Source organism: Plectropomus leopardus, chromosome 19 (genome assembly GCF_008729295.1).
Source record: "Plectropomus leopardus isolate mb chromosome 19, YSFRI_Pleo_2.0, whole genome shotgun sequence".
NCBI classification, from domain to species: Eukaryota; Metazoa; Chordata; class Actinopteri; order Perciformes; family Serranidae; genus Plectropomus; species Plectropomus leopardus.
The window spans coordinates 13,301,371-13,317,552 of NC_056481.1; the positions used below are offsets into that span (position 1 = coordinate 13,301,371).

The following is a 16,182-nucleotide window of genomic DNA, read 5'->3' on the forward strand; positions in this document are numbered from 1 at the left end:
TGAAAACTTCAAACCTTATTCTGATATTGGGGAAAAAATGGGTTACTTTAGTCATTTTAAAATCACATAAGTCTGCCAGCAAATGTTAACAAAGTTTTTGCCAGCTGAAATCCAACCAGATTAGTGCAATAAAAACATGCAGGAAAACAAGAAAAAAGCAAAACAGCCGATGCAAACAAACATTCACAGCCGAGTTATGATGGGATACGAAATGACCCGATGACAGTTATCGAAATTCATTATGTAAGTAAATTTTTCTGTCAATGTGCTTCAACCCTTTGATACTTGAGCAAATTGACTTGATTTCTATCAAAAACATTGGAAGAAGTCGTGCATTTCAGCAAAAAAAGGCAAAAAAACAAATATTATAAATATATAGATAAAAATGTTAATAATAATCATATTAATAATAATAGTTTTCGGAACATATTTTAAAGTTATTTTTAGAGTTTAGAGTAAATTCTCTCAATTCAATTCAATTTGCTTTATTGGCATGAATGTTTGTAAAACAATATTGCCAAAGCCTCAGATACAATTAAATGATATAAATAAATACTACAAAAGTCTCAAAGGTTTAAATGTATGTCAAAGGTGTCTGAACAGGTCAAAAACTATCAAAATATAGTTTTAATTAATTCATTTATTTTGATTTTACATGTTTATTTAGAAACTGGCCCCTGGCCTCCTGTCATTCTGTGAAGAGTGTCCCCTGGGTAAAGCAAGTTGAGTACAATCTCTTCTTGCAGAAGAGAGTATTTATAGCACTAACATATACGTTATTATTGCACATGATCCAGTGGGTTTGCTCTGAAAGGACAGTCATCATATAACATGTGAGGGGTCATTCAGTGCTTGTTGGAGTTACACTCGCTTATGGCCCAGAGAAAGAAACTGGTCACATTGTAATCTTAAGTACGCAATGTAATATAAATGTAAATCTAGATGAATAAATGCAGTCAAATCTGTTACGGTTCAGCTTTCAGCTATATTAACTCACAGCAGTGACCTTTCGTTATCCATCATTCACCACATTCAAAACAGTGAGGCAAGAATCATATGCAACAAACTTTTGCGATCACAGGTTGTAAAATGCTGTTGCTCCTCCCGTGTCTGCTGTGCTGATTATGCAGGGGGATGTAATGAAGACCGTGTTAGCAGACAAGTGTGAACAGCTGTGTTGTTTTGTGTCATAATGCTGATCGGTAACACGCAGATAAGCCCTGTGACAGAGCGTTATTATTATGTGCCTCCAGCTGGAGGGAACCAAATGCTTTCACGTGATGAAACTTGACAGAATCATTAGCAGGGGCATGCGCTTTTTTCAGCACGGCCTTCATTCACACACAGTTTAACATATTCACACCTCCCTGCCTGTCATGTTCGGTTAAGGAGTGGCTTTTGTTTAGGTTTGAGATCGCCATGTTCACTCCTCAATCTTTTAGTGTGTTATGATGAAAATATGATAAAGCATCAGATAAATGTAGTTCCATGCCTTTAAATAGTGCAGCTATGACAAGATTTTATTTTTTTTAACTGAGTAGATCTTGACATCTTGAGATTACATTGTTGTATATTTTCAACATGAGCTCTTAGGTGTAATTTCTTTCTCGTCCCGTCTTGTAGGCCCAGACTGCTCTCTAACCGTCCCTTCAACCGAGTCCTTCTGGGTCTTACCAAGCGTCAAGCCCTTCGGCACGTCACTTGCCAGAGCCTCCCATAAGACCGTGGTGCAGGAAAAGGTCATGTGGGTGGTGGGCGGATACACCTTCAACTACAGCTCCTTCCAGATGATTCTCAAGTAAGTCACAACATATTGTGTCCCAAAGTATTGTTGTTTTTTTTTTTACACAAGCAAAATTTCTTTTTGTGTGTTTTTGGATGTTTCCTGGAAAAGGTGGTCTCGAGGAAGGGAGAGCGGAGTCAGTTGGGACACTCTTATCGACACAAAATAAGCTCTCATTACAACTACTAATTAATAGACTACTGTCCCCTCTCTTATGGTTCACGTGCACTCTGGTACAGTTCACATCAGGTGTGAAAACCAACCGGGTTGTTATTGACATTGTTTTCCATATATCAACCACAGTCGTCATAATGCAAAGGTTGACTGGGCTGTTTGTGCTGGGATCTTGCTATCGGAGCTCTTTTCTACACTGTAGCAATAACATAAACAAATGTCACAAAAATGATGACGCAAGTGTACTTAGGTGCTGAACAATTTTACTAATGTGAAAGCTGAGCAGTGCAGGAGTGGGAGGTGGGCAAATGCATTCGGGCATGTTACATTTCAATTGTACCCAGTATGAAAAAGCCCTAAGGGGTCAGTTTGTCCAGTCCACCACACAGTGGTGATTAAAAAACAAAGAAAACGCGCCACGTCCACCAAGTATATCGTCTTCACTGCCATTTACATATTGATAGCCTGAGTTGTTTTTTCTTTACTCCATGAAAAGCCCCAGTCTCAGATTAAGTCCTTACCTTGCCCTTACTTTGAAGGTTCACATAAATATCTAAGCAAAAACTTTTAAAAGGAGGAAGTGTGGAAAGCTGGTGGCTTCTCAGAATACCATCTGTCACGTGATTCCCCTGAGAAAACCTAACCCAGCATTAGGCCTACCTCTTTCATTTTGTCAAAACTGGCAAGTTAAGATGTGCTTTGTGACAGTGTAACACATTCACTTAACTAAATTGAGAATTTAGCATTAAGTGTGCTTGGATGACTCTTTGGATAAAAGTGACTTCTGTGCTGCTGAGTCATGTCCTGGCTCAGATTTAGGTGATAGTTTTTCATCTTCATTGCCTGGACCGACTCACTCCATCTGCTCCATCTGTTCGTTCATCATCAGGTGCTGTGATTCCTCAAGAAAATTGTTCCTGGGCTCCAAAAGTATTTTGAATAATGAACCGATGTGTGATGACAAGACCAGGTGTCCTGTTGTAGTGTGATATTGTGTTCATCAGGGTGCAAAACCTCAAGCTAAACCAAAGTACTTTTTACAAATGGAAGACTTAAAGGTCCAGTGTGCAGGATTTAGGAGTGTTTATTGGCAGGAATGGGATATAATATTAATAACTTTGTTTTCATTAGTTTAGTTTCCTAAAACTGAGCACTGTTGTGTTTTTGTAACCTTAAAAGGAGTCATGGTTCAGTTCTGCAACCTCTCCGCTATATGCCACTAAAGCTTACACACGAGACCTTTTAAGGTATTTTCATACCAATCGTGAATTATTCAAGCCAATGAATTGCATGTCAGTTTAAGAATTCAAGCCCATCTATCTCTATAAGCCTATCCAAATCTGAAATGTTAGTTCACAGCAGTGTGCTTTTTTCTTTTCCCCACAGTTGTTTTAATTTCTGTAAATTTTGATGCTGATAAAAAAAAAAGCTCAACAATAAAGTAATGACTGCGTTATAATTAGTTTCAATGTCACATTTGTCTTCATGTTATTACATAACAGTATGAATATCTGGCAAAAATAGTGTCGTCTTTAAAAAATAAGATAAAGATTACAATAGGACGGGCTGATTTTCAGGCAGAGTCTTGATGAATGTATATTTGCGAATATATGTAAATATATGGCATTTTGAATCATGCTTGCAGCAACAACTGACCTTACAATTCACTGGCCTTTCTGTGAACCTTTCACAATTAAAGAGTGGATAAATATAGTAAATGATAAAAGATAACTTTTTCACTTTATCTTCAGAAAAAACTGTTCATTAAATTCTGGACCAAGCAGCATAAGCCCCTTACAGGCAGATTTTGTGGAGGTATCAGATAAATTACACTATTATATTGTTTTATTTCGGCAAACCACATTGAATGCTATTTAATTTTTTTTCCCCAAGTGTTTGCCTGACATATTTTTCATACATCTTGTGTTTGCCCCCGCATTGTACAAAGTTCTTAAGTTTTGAAAAAAATCTGAACAGCAGGGGAAACTAAACTGTGTCTGTCTGGATGTATGTTTTGTAATATAAACTGCTGTACAATTTTTTGGGGGGAAAAATATTATCAGATGAAAATTGAAGATTGAAAAATCATCCACAAATATTCCATATTTGCGATCATTTTTTCGTGTTGTCCTTGGTGTGAAAAGCCATTAAATGAAGAAATATGCAACCTTTTGCATGTCTTGATTAAATCAGTTGATCATGAGGTAAAAAAATGGATGCCGAGGGACAAATGAGCTAGCATGCAGGGGATAAATACGTTTCATGTTCTGCACAAGTTTTTAAGCATTAGAGTCTAATGTTCTGTTGCTTTGCTCCGCAGCTACAACCTGGAGAGTGGCATCTGGAACACAGTTCCCATCAACAGTGGCCCTGTGCCAAGATACGGCCACTCGCTCGCCGCCTACCAGGTAAACACACACAGATACGCCTCAACCTCTTTGGGTACAGATGGAATTTAGGAGACCACAACTGTTCGCAGGAGGGAGGGATAATTGGATGGAGTGAAGAAGCAATAAAAGTTTGCTCACACACGAAGGAAACCACAGCTGTCGCTTTCAAAGGGAAATCGCTTATTATCAGTATTAACGGGTCATCTTCAAATAACTACATGTCTTCAAACACAAAGCTTAGAGGCATGTTTTTTTTTCTCATGACCATATATCAAAAAGATTATTATTATAAATCTGCGATAATCCGATTTTAAGTCTGCAATATTCCTATTTTAAGATGAGCAAGCTTTATAGCGCTATAAACTGAACACTTTTCAACTTAATAGGCTTGTTTGAAAATGTACATTTTATATCATCATGTTTTGACACAATTAAGCCTTTCATTTCACTTTAATTACAGCATGCATCAGCTTCTCTGTGTACTTGTTTAAACACCCAACTCTTTTTTTCCACAGGATGATATCTATATGTTCGGTGGGAAGCTCGAGGCAGGCTGGGGAAACGTGACAGACGAGCTGTGGGTGTTCAACGTACCCAGCCGGACGTGGCAACGGAGAAACCCTGTGGTCGGTCCACCAACTCAAGCTCAGATCTACGCAGTGGAGGGTCACTCAGCCCACTGCGTCGCACTAGACGGGGGCGAGGCCATCATGCTGGTCATCTTTGGCTACTCCCCCATCTACAGCTATGTCAGCAACGTTCAGGAGTACAACCTGAGTGAGTCACAGCTTTAGGCTGAGCCACAAAAGTCAAACCAAATATACGTGGGTTTTGAAAGGGCAGTTATTTCTAGAGTACTTTGGAATTCTTTTTTTATTCTGTATTTACAGAGATTTTTCCATTTATTAGACAAGACATTCACATCAGCTTTCATCTCATGGTACAAATATCTACAGGAATACTGGAAAGAAACAAAATAGCAAACCAATACTAAAATCTGAAGAAGATCCCCAAAATAACCACAAACAAACAAAAAACACTGGCATCATAGTGGATTCAAGCATAGATAGAACAGACAACCTGTAGAGGTATGAGTTTTATAATGCCAGGCCTGTTTTTCTGTTGTCAGTGAGATGTAAAAATTTGAAAAATTGAAATTCAAAACCGATGAGACCATAGAAAATGCACACAAGAAACCAATGCTAACCATTGATGCCAATATGTTTTTTTTTTAATCCAAATAATATGAAGACTAAGAACATCTTTTCAAGTTTACCTTTTTCTCCAGATCACCCAGCCTGTCTCAGTAGTCTGAACCACAGTGGCAAACTCTTAATTGCTTTCCACATTGTCAGTGGCAGAGCTATCCCTTCTGACACTGCCTTACTGTTTACCAGAGGAAACTTAAATTCACTCAGAGCATTTGCCTAAGAGGCAGTTGAACAAAGTAGCTTATAGTTACTGCAAAGAACTTACATTGATGCTCTCTGGTAACAGGGGAGGCTACCAGCGACAACATAAGCACCATCATCTTCCTGTTTTGGTTGCACAGTGGTTGACAAGCTTCCTTTGTGTTGTGACTCGAGCCTTTATTTCCTGGGAGACTGTACTTGGTGGCAGCCAGATTTGCATTGTGAAAGAGAGGCTTAAAGAGAATCAATCTAAATGCCATTCCTTATTATTCCATTCACGTCATACCATTCATGTAATTATTCTAAAGCCATTATAATATGCAATCAACATTTACTTCATAATGAAAAGTTGAAGCAAACAAACTTTCACGGTGAAGAGCGCAGCTGTCTTCAAATAATTGAGGATACAATAGTTGAATGTATTATTTTATTCCTTGCATTGTCTTTCTTCTGTATTAAAAGCCTCCTGTGTGTGCTCTTGTCAGGATCCAACACGTGGCTGGTGCCTGAGACCAAAGGTGCCGTTCCCCAGGGAGGTTACGGCCACAGCAGCACGTACGACAGCGCCAGTGGTAGTGTTTATGTTCACGGAGGCTATAAGGCGCTGCCTGCCAACAAATACGGTCTTGTTGATGACCTCTACCGCTATGACATTAACACACGGACATGGTAAATCAACACGTATTTATTATATTTTCATGTCTGTATGTATATGACACTGTTACGTGTTTTGTCGTTGCACTTGGCCTTGACGAGCTTGTCGTATTTTCTAGGTTTATTCTGAGAGAGAGCGGCTTTCCACGGTATTTGCACTCTGCTGTGCTCCTCAGCGGCACCCTGCTCATCTTTGGTGGCAACACGCACAACGACACATCGCTCAGCAACGGGGCCAAGTGTTTCTCCGCCGATTTCCTTGCCTATGACATCGGTGAGACTCATATTATTCTTAACGTCATGCCACACTTAAAATAGTGACCTCCCCAGTGGTGTGATTAGCAACTTGAATAATATTTGTGAAAACCATCTCTCATCACTATGTCATAAGCACAAAGATGAACTAAATGCTTCACTTACATATGGCGTCATGTTTTTTTCTCAGCTTGTGATGAGTGGAGGCTCCTGCCTAAACCAGACCTGCACAGGGATGTCAACCGCTTTGGTCACTCTGCTGTGGTCAGCAATGGGTGAGTCTCTTTACCAGAATCTGCACTCAGACTAAAACACACTGGGCATACCCGTCATACACTTAAATCAGCTTTCAAGCACCAGTCTTTGGTATGGCATTTGTGTTATTCCCACATTGTGTCTCTTGAATGCATGCTGCTTACAGTCTGGCACCTGGTTGCTACCTTTTTGTAAAGCCCTGACCTCACCTGAGCGCTGTGGGGTGCACACTCACAAATGTTCTTATCATAAAATAAGGAAAAAATCTGAAAATACAGCCAAAGTGCCAAGTTCCTGGAGAAAAATACTCCACCATTCACTTTTACAAGGTAGTGAATAAGTGACGAATGAGAGGGATTACTTGTAAATCTGTTTTTTTAAGGAAATTCCTGCTTAGTATGTCTTTGAATTTCATTACTCAGTTATTATCACTTTCAGTAGCCTCAGCAGCAGTGTGTCTTTAATTTTCCAAGACTTGTTGTTTCCTGAGGCAATATTTGGCTTTAATTTGAAATTGTTCAAATGCTTGTTAAAGTTTAACTAAATCTATCTTGTAGCTGCTTATTAACAAGGTCCAGACAACAATTTTTCTGTCTTTTAGTTATCAGTACTTTGCTGCACTTTTTGCTGAGAGATTTTTTCCCTTCTGAAGAAGTTTTTGTTGTTTGGCTGCTTCTTGTTTACACTCTGTTCCCACATTTTCTTTGCCAGGTCCATGTATGTGTTTGGGGGCTTCTCCGGTGTATTGCTCAACGACGTGCTTGTCTACCGACCCCCCAGCTGCCAGGCCTTCTTGGCAGAGGAGGGATGCGTGAAGGCTGGGCCAGGGGTCCGCTGCATCTGGAGCAGAGGCCGCTGTGTCCCTTGGGAACCCAGCATGGCTAATGGAAGCCTCCTTCCTGCCCCATTCTGCCCCCCAAAAGCTGGTGAGAGAGTGATCCAGATCTTTCTGCATTTTTATCTGAGATTTTTATTTGATTCCTCCTCTCATTTTTTTCAGAATGAATACAGGTATTTTGGCTCTCAGATATTCATAATGTCTGCTATACTGGTTTTAACTTTGACTAGTGATAATAATAGATTAAACATTTTATTGCTTCAACAGGGTGATCCTCCTATTAGCTATAAGTCAGCAGCTAGTTATATGCAAGCTGAGAGTTACAACATTATTTTATTTCTAATTCTTCTGGAAATACTATATGTCTGTCTACTTGTAAATAAATGCTTTTTTGTATTCCAGGACAGGTATTATTTTGGACCATATTCACTCTGTTGTCTCACTTCATATTTAGTCACAGTGGACGAGCGGTGCTTCCGGTTCTCAGACTGCGCCAGCTGCACAGCGAACACCAACGGGTGCCAGTGGTGCGATGACAAGAAGTGCATCGCTGCCTCCAGCAACTGCACTTCTGTGAGTCTTCCACCAGGGGGTGGCAGAGCACTTCTGCTTCTCTGTTCAGCTCCCCGAAACACTCCCACAGATACACACTTTTTCCTTGAGACTTTGCGAGCTGGGGATAATAGGGCATCATCACTAGGGAATGAAGTGATAATTCTGGTTTTAACTGAGGATTATGGTGCCTCTGTTTAGGAGGAGTGCTTACTGTTGTGCTTCTGTCTGCATGTGGCATATTGTAGTTAACTGCATCACAGTAGAAGCAGGACTGTGCTATAGAGGTTGAAGATATTTACTCACATGAGTTCTCTTCACAGCTTATGATCTGTTTTGAAGGTAGAGCTTCTGTTGACCATCCTGTCTGTTCTTTTCTCTCCTTTTTTTTCTTTTTTAGAACGTGAGGAACTTCACTGAGTGTCCAGTGCGGAACGAGCAGGTGTGCAGCAAGCTTGCCAACTGCAAGAGCTGCTCTCTGAATCTCAACTGTCAGTGGGACCAGAATCAGTCAGAGTGCCACGCTTTGCCTGGTAAGATAGACGATGGACGCCCCAAGAGCATTTCCTTGCACAACAACACACATCTTATCGAAGGCTTTGGATTCAGTCCTCACACATGCATGAGAAAAGGGTCAGATTCACTGTTATTGTTTTTTTGTCACCGTGAGTGCAGAATTTATGATTGTACATGAACTTTATCCTTGATGTCATGGATCAAATTCAACATAAAACGGTCACTTGTGTTGTGAGATGATGTTGTGTTTGTTGTAATGAATGACTCCTCTGACATTCAGACCTGAAGGGAATATTTAAGCAGATATTCATTACATTTAGCCATTAGGATTTGTACATTGTATTGTAAATCTGATTTAAAGACAGCTCGTGGTATTTGCAGAGATGTACTTTCAAGATGTCATCCTGATGTTGTTTATCAGGTCTGGCAGTTTATTTAGTTTACCTCTCCCCCTCCCAAATGTTGACTGCGGCTAAATCTGAAGAATTGTGGCTGTCACTTTATCCATAATTTTCAGTTTGTGAAGCCTTGTCGCTCGAGGGCTTGTTGCAGCAGTGGGAGCTGCAAATCGTGTGTGTGTGTGTGTGTGTGTGTGTGTGTGTGTGTGTGTGTGTGTGTGTGTGTGTGAGAGAGAGTGTGAGAGTGTGAGAGTGAGAGTGTATATCTGATGCTTTAAAGGGAGTGTCGATCTCAGGAGGCACGATCTGCACACACAAAATGGATGCATGCACGTGCACTTCCACACACATACATGTCAGTGAGCACCCACCGTACTTTTATGTGAAGCATTAATTAACAATTAGCAATTTGTCGTCAAAAAATCACTCTGTCTGTCAAAGACAAATAATTGCAAACTACAGTCCTGCTATATCTGTGACATACACATGCACGCAAGCACGCATGTACGCATACACACACACACACACACACACACACACACACACACACACACACAAATCTTTAATCTTTAGTCCCATGTGTTTTGGAAGAAAGCAAACTTCCTCTAGTCTAATTTCACGAAGTTGTTCTCTACTTGCAGCCTTTTTTCTTAGAATATGGCTCCCCCTTGTTGAGCAGTGCTTAACTGATGATTTGAAGTGTAATTGAATGTAAAGTGTCAATCACATATAAAGTCACCAAATCACCAAAATCAGCAAATGCTGAGCTAAAAGAGAGTGAATATAAGACTTTTATTCCCCAGGTGGCTGGAAGCACAACTCTACATGGGTGTTAATGTTGCTCGATAATAAGCAACCATTTGCTAACAGGTTCGCCATATCAACTTAAAAGGTTAAGTTGATATGGCATGAAATACATAAATAAATTGCAGGATTAATGTTTCTGTGTCATGCTTTTTTAAATTTGCAGGAATAAAAGTCTTGTCAAAGTATTGCATGTGTAAAGGCTTGAGGAAAATACACTAACATTTCTTACTAACATTGTAACATCTGACACTGTCTTGGCTCATCATACATCTTCTCTTCTGTTTTTCCAGCTCAGCAGTGCAGCGAGGGATGGAGCCAGGTGGGGGAGGCCTGCCTGAGGATCAACTCCAGCCGCGAGAGTTATGACAATGCCCAGCACTACTGCAAGAACCTCAATGGAAACATTGCCTCACTCACCACCTCTAAACAAGTGGACTTTGTGCTTGAGCAGCTGAAGAAGCTCCATCAGCAAGACAAGGTACGTATAAATTTTGTGGGTCATGCCCGCAGTAAATACTGTATATCCAACTCAGACAGAAATATTCACAGGTATACTCAGAAGCCGGCTGATTGGGTATGCAGCTTACAGCTTAGCTGACAGAAGAGAACAGGGAGTGATTCTCTGCTACTTTAGCCTGATAGTAATGAGTTATGCATTCTGAGATGATTTTCTCCTGATCAGTTTTGTACTCATGCGCTGCTGTTTTCTGTTTTCTGATTGCGGCCCTGCTTTTAGCTCATGTAATTCCTGTCTTTCAGCCGTTTTTCATCAAATTGTTTTCCACTTGGCTCTGCCGCAAAGCGTATGGTTTGTTTTTGACTGTGACGCAATTACGAGTAGACAACAATGCTAGGCTTTAGTTTGCGAGATGCTGCACCTGATGAATCAGACTGTGATAATCAACACATCACTTAGTTTTGTTTTGCCTTGTTTGAATTGTTTTATCCTTTGTAAGACAGTCACAGTTTCTTTCTCCTTTGTATAACAAACCAGGGCCACATGACTCACTGTCTGTAGGAACAATCAGAGGCACCTTTCTAAGGAGAAGCCTGCTGAGTCTGGCTCGCTTGTAGTTTTCACTTTGATCGCAGTATAACTTAGGAATTCCTTTAGTTTCATGTTTAGCATTTCAAGTTTTCTAATCCGTAGTCAAAGTTTACCTTCTGTATTTTTAACCGGAGCCCTACTTTGTCATGTTTTTGTGTCTAAGTGACTCATGGAAACAATGAAACAGGCTGCAATGTCACCACTTGGGTCATTTGTGCACCATCAGTTAACATCCACTAAAAGTGCTTGTTATTGCCACTGATCGACTCAGATTGTTATTTCAGTGTCTGACAACATTATGGAAAGCACCTTACAGAGATGGACCTTTTTGTTAAAGAGTAAGTTCCTTTTTGTTTAACCAGAAACAGCCACGATATTGCCATTGTCACTTCAGCCAGACTCCATATAAATAAAGAGTAATTTTATCAGCAGATAAAACATTTCATTCAAAGTCAACAGACATAAGTCTGGTGAATTTCATGATGGTGATTTTTGGGGCTGTTTCTGGTTAAACAAAAAGGATCTTACTTTTTTAACAAAAAGGCCTCTGTTGGGATCTTTTCCATTAAGTTTTCAGACACTTACAATAATAAGAGTCCTTCAGAAACAAAAAAGCACTCGTAGTGGACGGAAATTGATGGTGCACAAATTTCCTGAGTGGTTGCATTTCAGCCTGTTTTCATCACTGCTGGCTGCAGTGCCCTTGTTCTTTACTGGGTCAGTTTCAAAAATCATTGTTCCCATTAGTTACTAAGACAAAAACACATGGAAAATAGGGTCTAGGTTGAAAAACACCAAAGTTACCCTTTTAACAAGCACAAACACTGTATATCAACACATTAATGAAAATCTCTGACATAAATTCAAAATGTGTGTGTCAGTTTGTGGAATTCGGCTATCTTTTTGTTATACTTTTCAGAGCTACTAAGCTCCAAATTCTTAAAACCCTTGCTGTGATATGTTACACCTTAAGATGTCCAGTCTGCCCAGCAATACAGTTGAGAACAGCTCAAGAAATGTAACTCATAATTATGATTTGTCTAAAAAATAGATAAATAAATAAATGTAAATTTTCCTAACAACATCATAATTCAAGCCTCTTCATCTTTAATGGAAATGATGAAATGTGCTTTTGGGCAAACACTCTGTCTCTCATCTCGTCACAGCGACACATCCACCTCGCACTGAAATAAATTTGTGGAGTCTACTGATGATTTAAGTTTGGTCATGCCTGCTGTATTTATGAAGATATCATTTGTTGTCAGTCTGCTGGGTTGAAACTCGCACGTTTGCTCCAAACAGAACCTTGACATGCCATTTCCCATCATTTTCCCATTACATTATAAGCTGAATCCTGAAGGAAAATAAGTAATCACATCTGTGAAATTATATTTGGGAGATTTTTAATAGCATTCTTGGTTCCCAGGTGTGAATGCAGTAGTTATTCGTTTCTTAAATAACATGATGGGGTGAAAGGGAGGCAGAGTTGTGATATGTTATCCTACATTTAAATACCCATGTATATGTGTTTAGTCTTTTGCCATGTCTCCACAGCGGCTGTCTCCCTGGGTGGGCCTGAGGAAAATCAACGTGTCATACTGGGGCTGGGAGGACATGTCTCCCTTCACCAACAGCAGCCTGCGCTGGCTGCCTGGCGAGCCCAGTGATTCTGGTTTCTGTGCCTACCTGGAGGAGCCTCAGGTGTCAGGCCTCAGGGCCAATCCATGTACTGCCACTGCCCACGGCCTCATCTGTGAAAAAGCTACCGGTGAGAGACACTCGCATGCATGTGTACGTTACATGAATATGTTTGGAACGTTTTATAAAAATTCAGCAGTGAAATGTAACTGAGTACATTTCTCAAGCTCTGTACTTAGGTATGTATTTGAGGTACTTGTACTCTACTTACTTACTTTACTTTTTTTTCATTTTTTTTTAATGCTACTTTATACTTTTACTCCACTACATTTCAGAAGGGAATGCACTTTTTACTTTTACTTTCGCTGCACTCACTTATCTGTTAGCTGAAGGTACTTTTAAAGGTAAATTTAAGTTTTTGGATAAAAACATAAGAATTAGATGAAATAACATTACCAACAAGTTTATAATAGTTCAGCTGCCAGCCATTTTAAGAAAAATGAATGTCTCTTTCTATCTTTTTTAAATAATTTTTAGTTTTGGGGGTGTTATACTCAATTTTGTTTATAATTTTTAGGGTTTTTAAAAATGTTTTTCCCTCTCCTTTTTCTAATTTTTGGCTATTTTTTATTTTAAATGTTTAAATGTAAATGAAAGTTTGGGCTGTGTTTTTCTATTTTGATTTTTTAAATGTTTTTTCTTCTTTTATTAATAATTTTGAGTTTGGGGGTGTCTTTTTTTCTTTATTTAGAATTTTGAGGTTTGGGGTATTTTCTTTCCAAATATTTTTTTGTGGGTTTTTTTCCAGATTATCTTCATGGGGTATTTATACTTTTATACTTTAAGTACATTTTCCTGATAATACTCACTGTAACTGAAGTGCCATTTTCAGAGCAGGACTTTTCCTTGTGACACAGTATTTTCACAGGGTGGTATATGTAATTTTACTTAAGTAAAGGATCCGATTACTTCTTCCACCACTGCAAGAATTAAAGTCTGATTTGAAAATATCCTTTACTTCTGTCACATCTTTTCATGTCTAGGAAACCCCAATCAGAGCACCCGCCCGTCCTGTAAGAAGCCTTGCTCGCTGCACACCACTTGTGCCAACTGTACCAGCCAGGCCATGGAGTGTATGTGGTGTGGCAGTGTGCAGCGCTGTGTCGACTCAACTGCCTATGTCATCTCTTTTCCCTATGGCCAGTGTCTGGAGTGGCAGACTGGAGATTGTGTGGGTAAGTGTCTTTTACTAAACTTAATCTAGATGAGTCTATAGTCCAGCATTAAGGTGGCCGGCAACAAGCTTTACCGGATTGGCTTCTGTAAGCAGTCAATATTCATCACTGCCAAAGTGGAGGTTAAGGAAGGAAAAACAGCTTAAAGTGGAAGGTGTTTGTGTCAGAGGTAAAATGGTATTAGTTTCCTGTGAATGGCTTTGGAAGCTGTTTTTTTTTTTTTTTTTTTGGTTTGTAATGGCCAATTACTCTCGCATATAGTCGCCCCAACTGTTAGATTTCCCTGCTGAGCACGCTGCAGATGGACTCTTTACTGTTAGCTGGCGTTAAGTGGTTTAAAGACAGTCACGTATCAAGGAACGGTTTCAGCCTACAAATAAGTCTGTGAATGAGAGAGAAGCATCATGGGAATGGTTGCACATACAGTAATGCAACTATTAATTCTATTGTTTTAATTGTTGGAGTAGGATTTAAGAATAGATTCAGCCCGGATGTTTTTAAAATAAGCACATTTGAACCACTTAGGTGCAATTCAGTGATGGAAGTGCTGCAAAAAGGTAACAAGCCAAAGCCCTTGCTGAGTAAACAAATTCTACAAATGTACACCCACTCACTGAAATACTCATATACCATCCTATTCAAAAACAGAGTTCACTAATCTTAAGTCACCCTGAAACACTGAAAAAAATAACTCTGTTAATACTCCAAGGATGACTGTACTACAGATAGATACATACAGACTGTACATGTCCATGGCACCTTTTATATGTTAGAGCCATTGTACTTGAACTTTTCCAGTAACGTACCTCCTTTTTTTGTTTTATCCAAGTACCCACTGACCAGCGGCAAATATTTTTGATAGAAACATACAGTGAACAAATGTCAATATGGGCATCTAATAGTAGTTTAACATTTTTTATTCAGCTCATTATATTTCAAGTATATTTTATACGTTGTTCAGCATTTCTGAGAATAGCCGCAAGCTTAGCACCTGCTAACTTATGCTCACTTTTATTTTTCTCTGTTAACTTAAGAGCCAGATGTTTAAGGAGTTTTTACCATGAACTGTATTGTCCACAGAGGACCAGGTGATTTTAAATAAAGCAGTTTTACGTAAAAAAGGAAAAGGAAAAAAAAAATCTGTTTTTTCAACGCTCTGGTTGTAGCTGGGCTGCGAACTACAGTAGCCAATTAATTATTATTTTCATGTGATTATACATTAAAGAAAACATACTTATTATGTCATATTCCATTTTTCCAATATATAACCCTATATCTTACATTCTCAATCTTTAAAAAAAAAACTTGCATACCTTCTGCAGTGCTCCAAAGGACCCTTACTCCGATTTGAAAAACACTGCATTCGAGAATGAAATTGAAATTTTAAAAAAAGGTGCAAACCTCTGTCACCATTTACAATTAGAAGCCATTTCATCCTTGAGTATCCTGTTTGTTTACTAGAGTACATACTTGTACATAAAAGCTCAAAATTATGGATGATAATGTAATCTAACCTCTTTATTCTTAATAAAACACAGATTAAGAGGTGCTTTCCATTCCACATAAACAATTCACACGAAACAATTGATTTAGAAAAAAAAAACTGCAACAAACCACATCTGCTTCCTCTGTTATTTTTTATTTATTATCATGTCAAAAAGTGAATTTAATATAAAGTGGACACATCGAAATGTTGACAGTATTCTCACATTGGTAAGTTGATCAGAGAGATCCCTCACCTGAAGGTCAGAGGAGCTGTTCAGGTTGGTGCTGTTGTGCTGCGTGATGTATGAATTATACCCATAGTGGTGTCAGATCGTAAAAACATCTCAGATCAGTTTAGCAAGTAACAAATTTAGGGAGCTGAAAGGTGCAGTCTCAAATTCATTTGTGTCAGCTGGTGTTAGGTAACCCCGAGACGTTTCTGTACGCTGTGGGTATTTGTCTTGAGGAATTTGTCCCTTTCGGCGTGAAGGACAGAGAAGGGTATCCTATAAATTCTCTTTGTATTTTCTGTTTGCTCTGACTGACTTTGCTCCTTCACTTTCACTCCAAAAGTTTCAAACACCACTTAAGTCTCAAATTACCTGATTTAACTTCACTTCTTTCCACCTCATTTTCAGTGCATGGAGAGGCTTTCTTCATGCCGAGTACACTACATACATGTACTTAAAACCATACACCTAGGATAAATAGCCCTGTAGTATCATTATGCAGGGGCAGACAG

The 16,182-nt window shown here is 39.2% G+C and overlaps 1 protein-coding gene across 1 annotated transcript in view; it reads left to right on the top strand.

Annotated features, from left to right (window-relative positions):
- The window catches only part of atrnl1b (attractin-like 1b), an 84,962-nt gene that overhangs the window by 10,066 nt on the left and 58,714 nt on the right, over positions 1 to 16,182 (top strand). The window contains exons 6-17 of the mRNA XM_042507654.1: positions 1,624 to 1,798; positions 4,278 to 4,365; positions 4,863 to 5,124; positions 6,245 to 6,428; positions 6,533 to 6,687; positions 6,859 to 6,943; positions 7,635 to 7,849; positions 8,216 to 8,334; positions 8,714 to 8,846; positions 10,325 to 10,512; positions 12,637 to 12,850; positions 13,764 to 13,955. Of these exons, the coding sequence (XP_042363588.1) occupies positions 1,624 to 1,798; positions 4,278 to 4,365; positions 4,863 to 5,124; positions 6,245 to 6,428; positions 6,533 to 6,687; positions 6,859 to 6,943; positions 7,635 to 7,849; positions 8,216 to 8,334; positions 8,714 to 8,846; positions 10,325 to 10,512; positions 12,637 to 12,850; positions 13,764 to 13,955 (2,010 nt within the window). The remainder of the gene's footprint in view (positions 1 to 1,623; positions 1,799 to 4,277; positions 4,366 to 4,862; positions 5,125 to 6,244; positions 6,429 to 6,532; positions 6,688 to 6,858; positions 6,944 to 7,634; positions 7,850 to 8,215; positions 8,335 to 8,713; positions 8,847 to 10,324; positions 10,513 to 12,636; positions 12,851 to 13,763; positions 13,956 to 16,182) is intronic.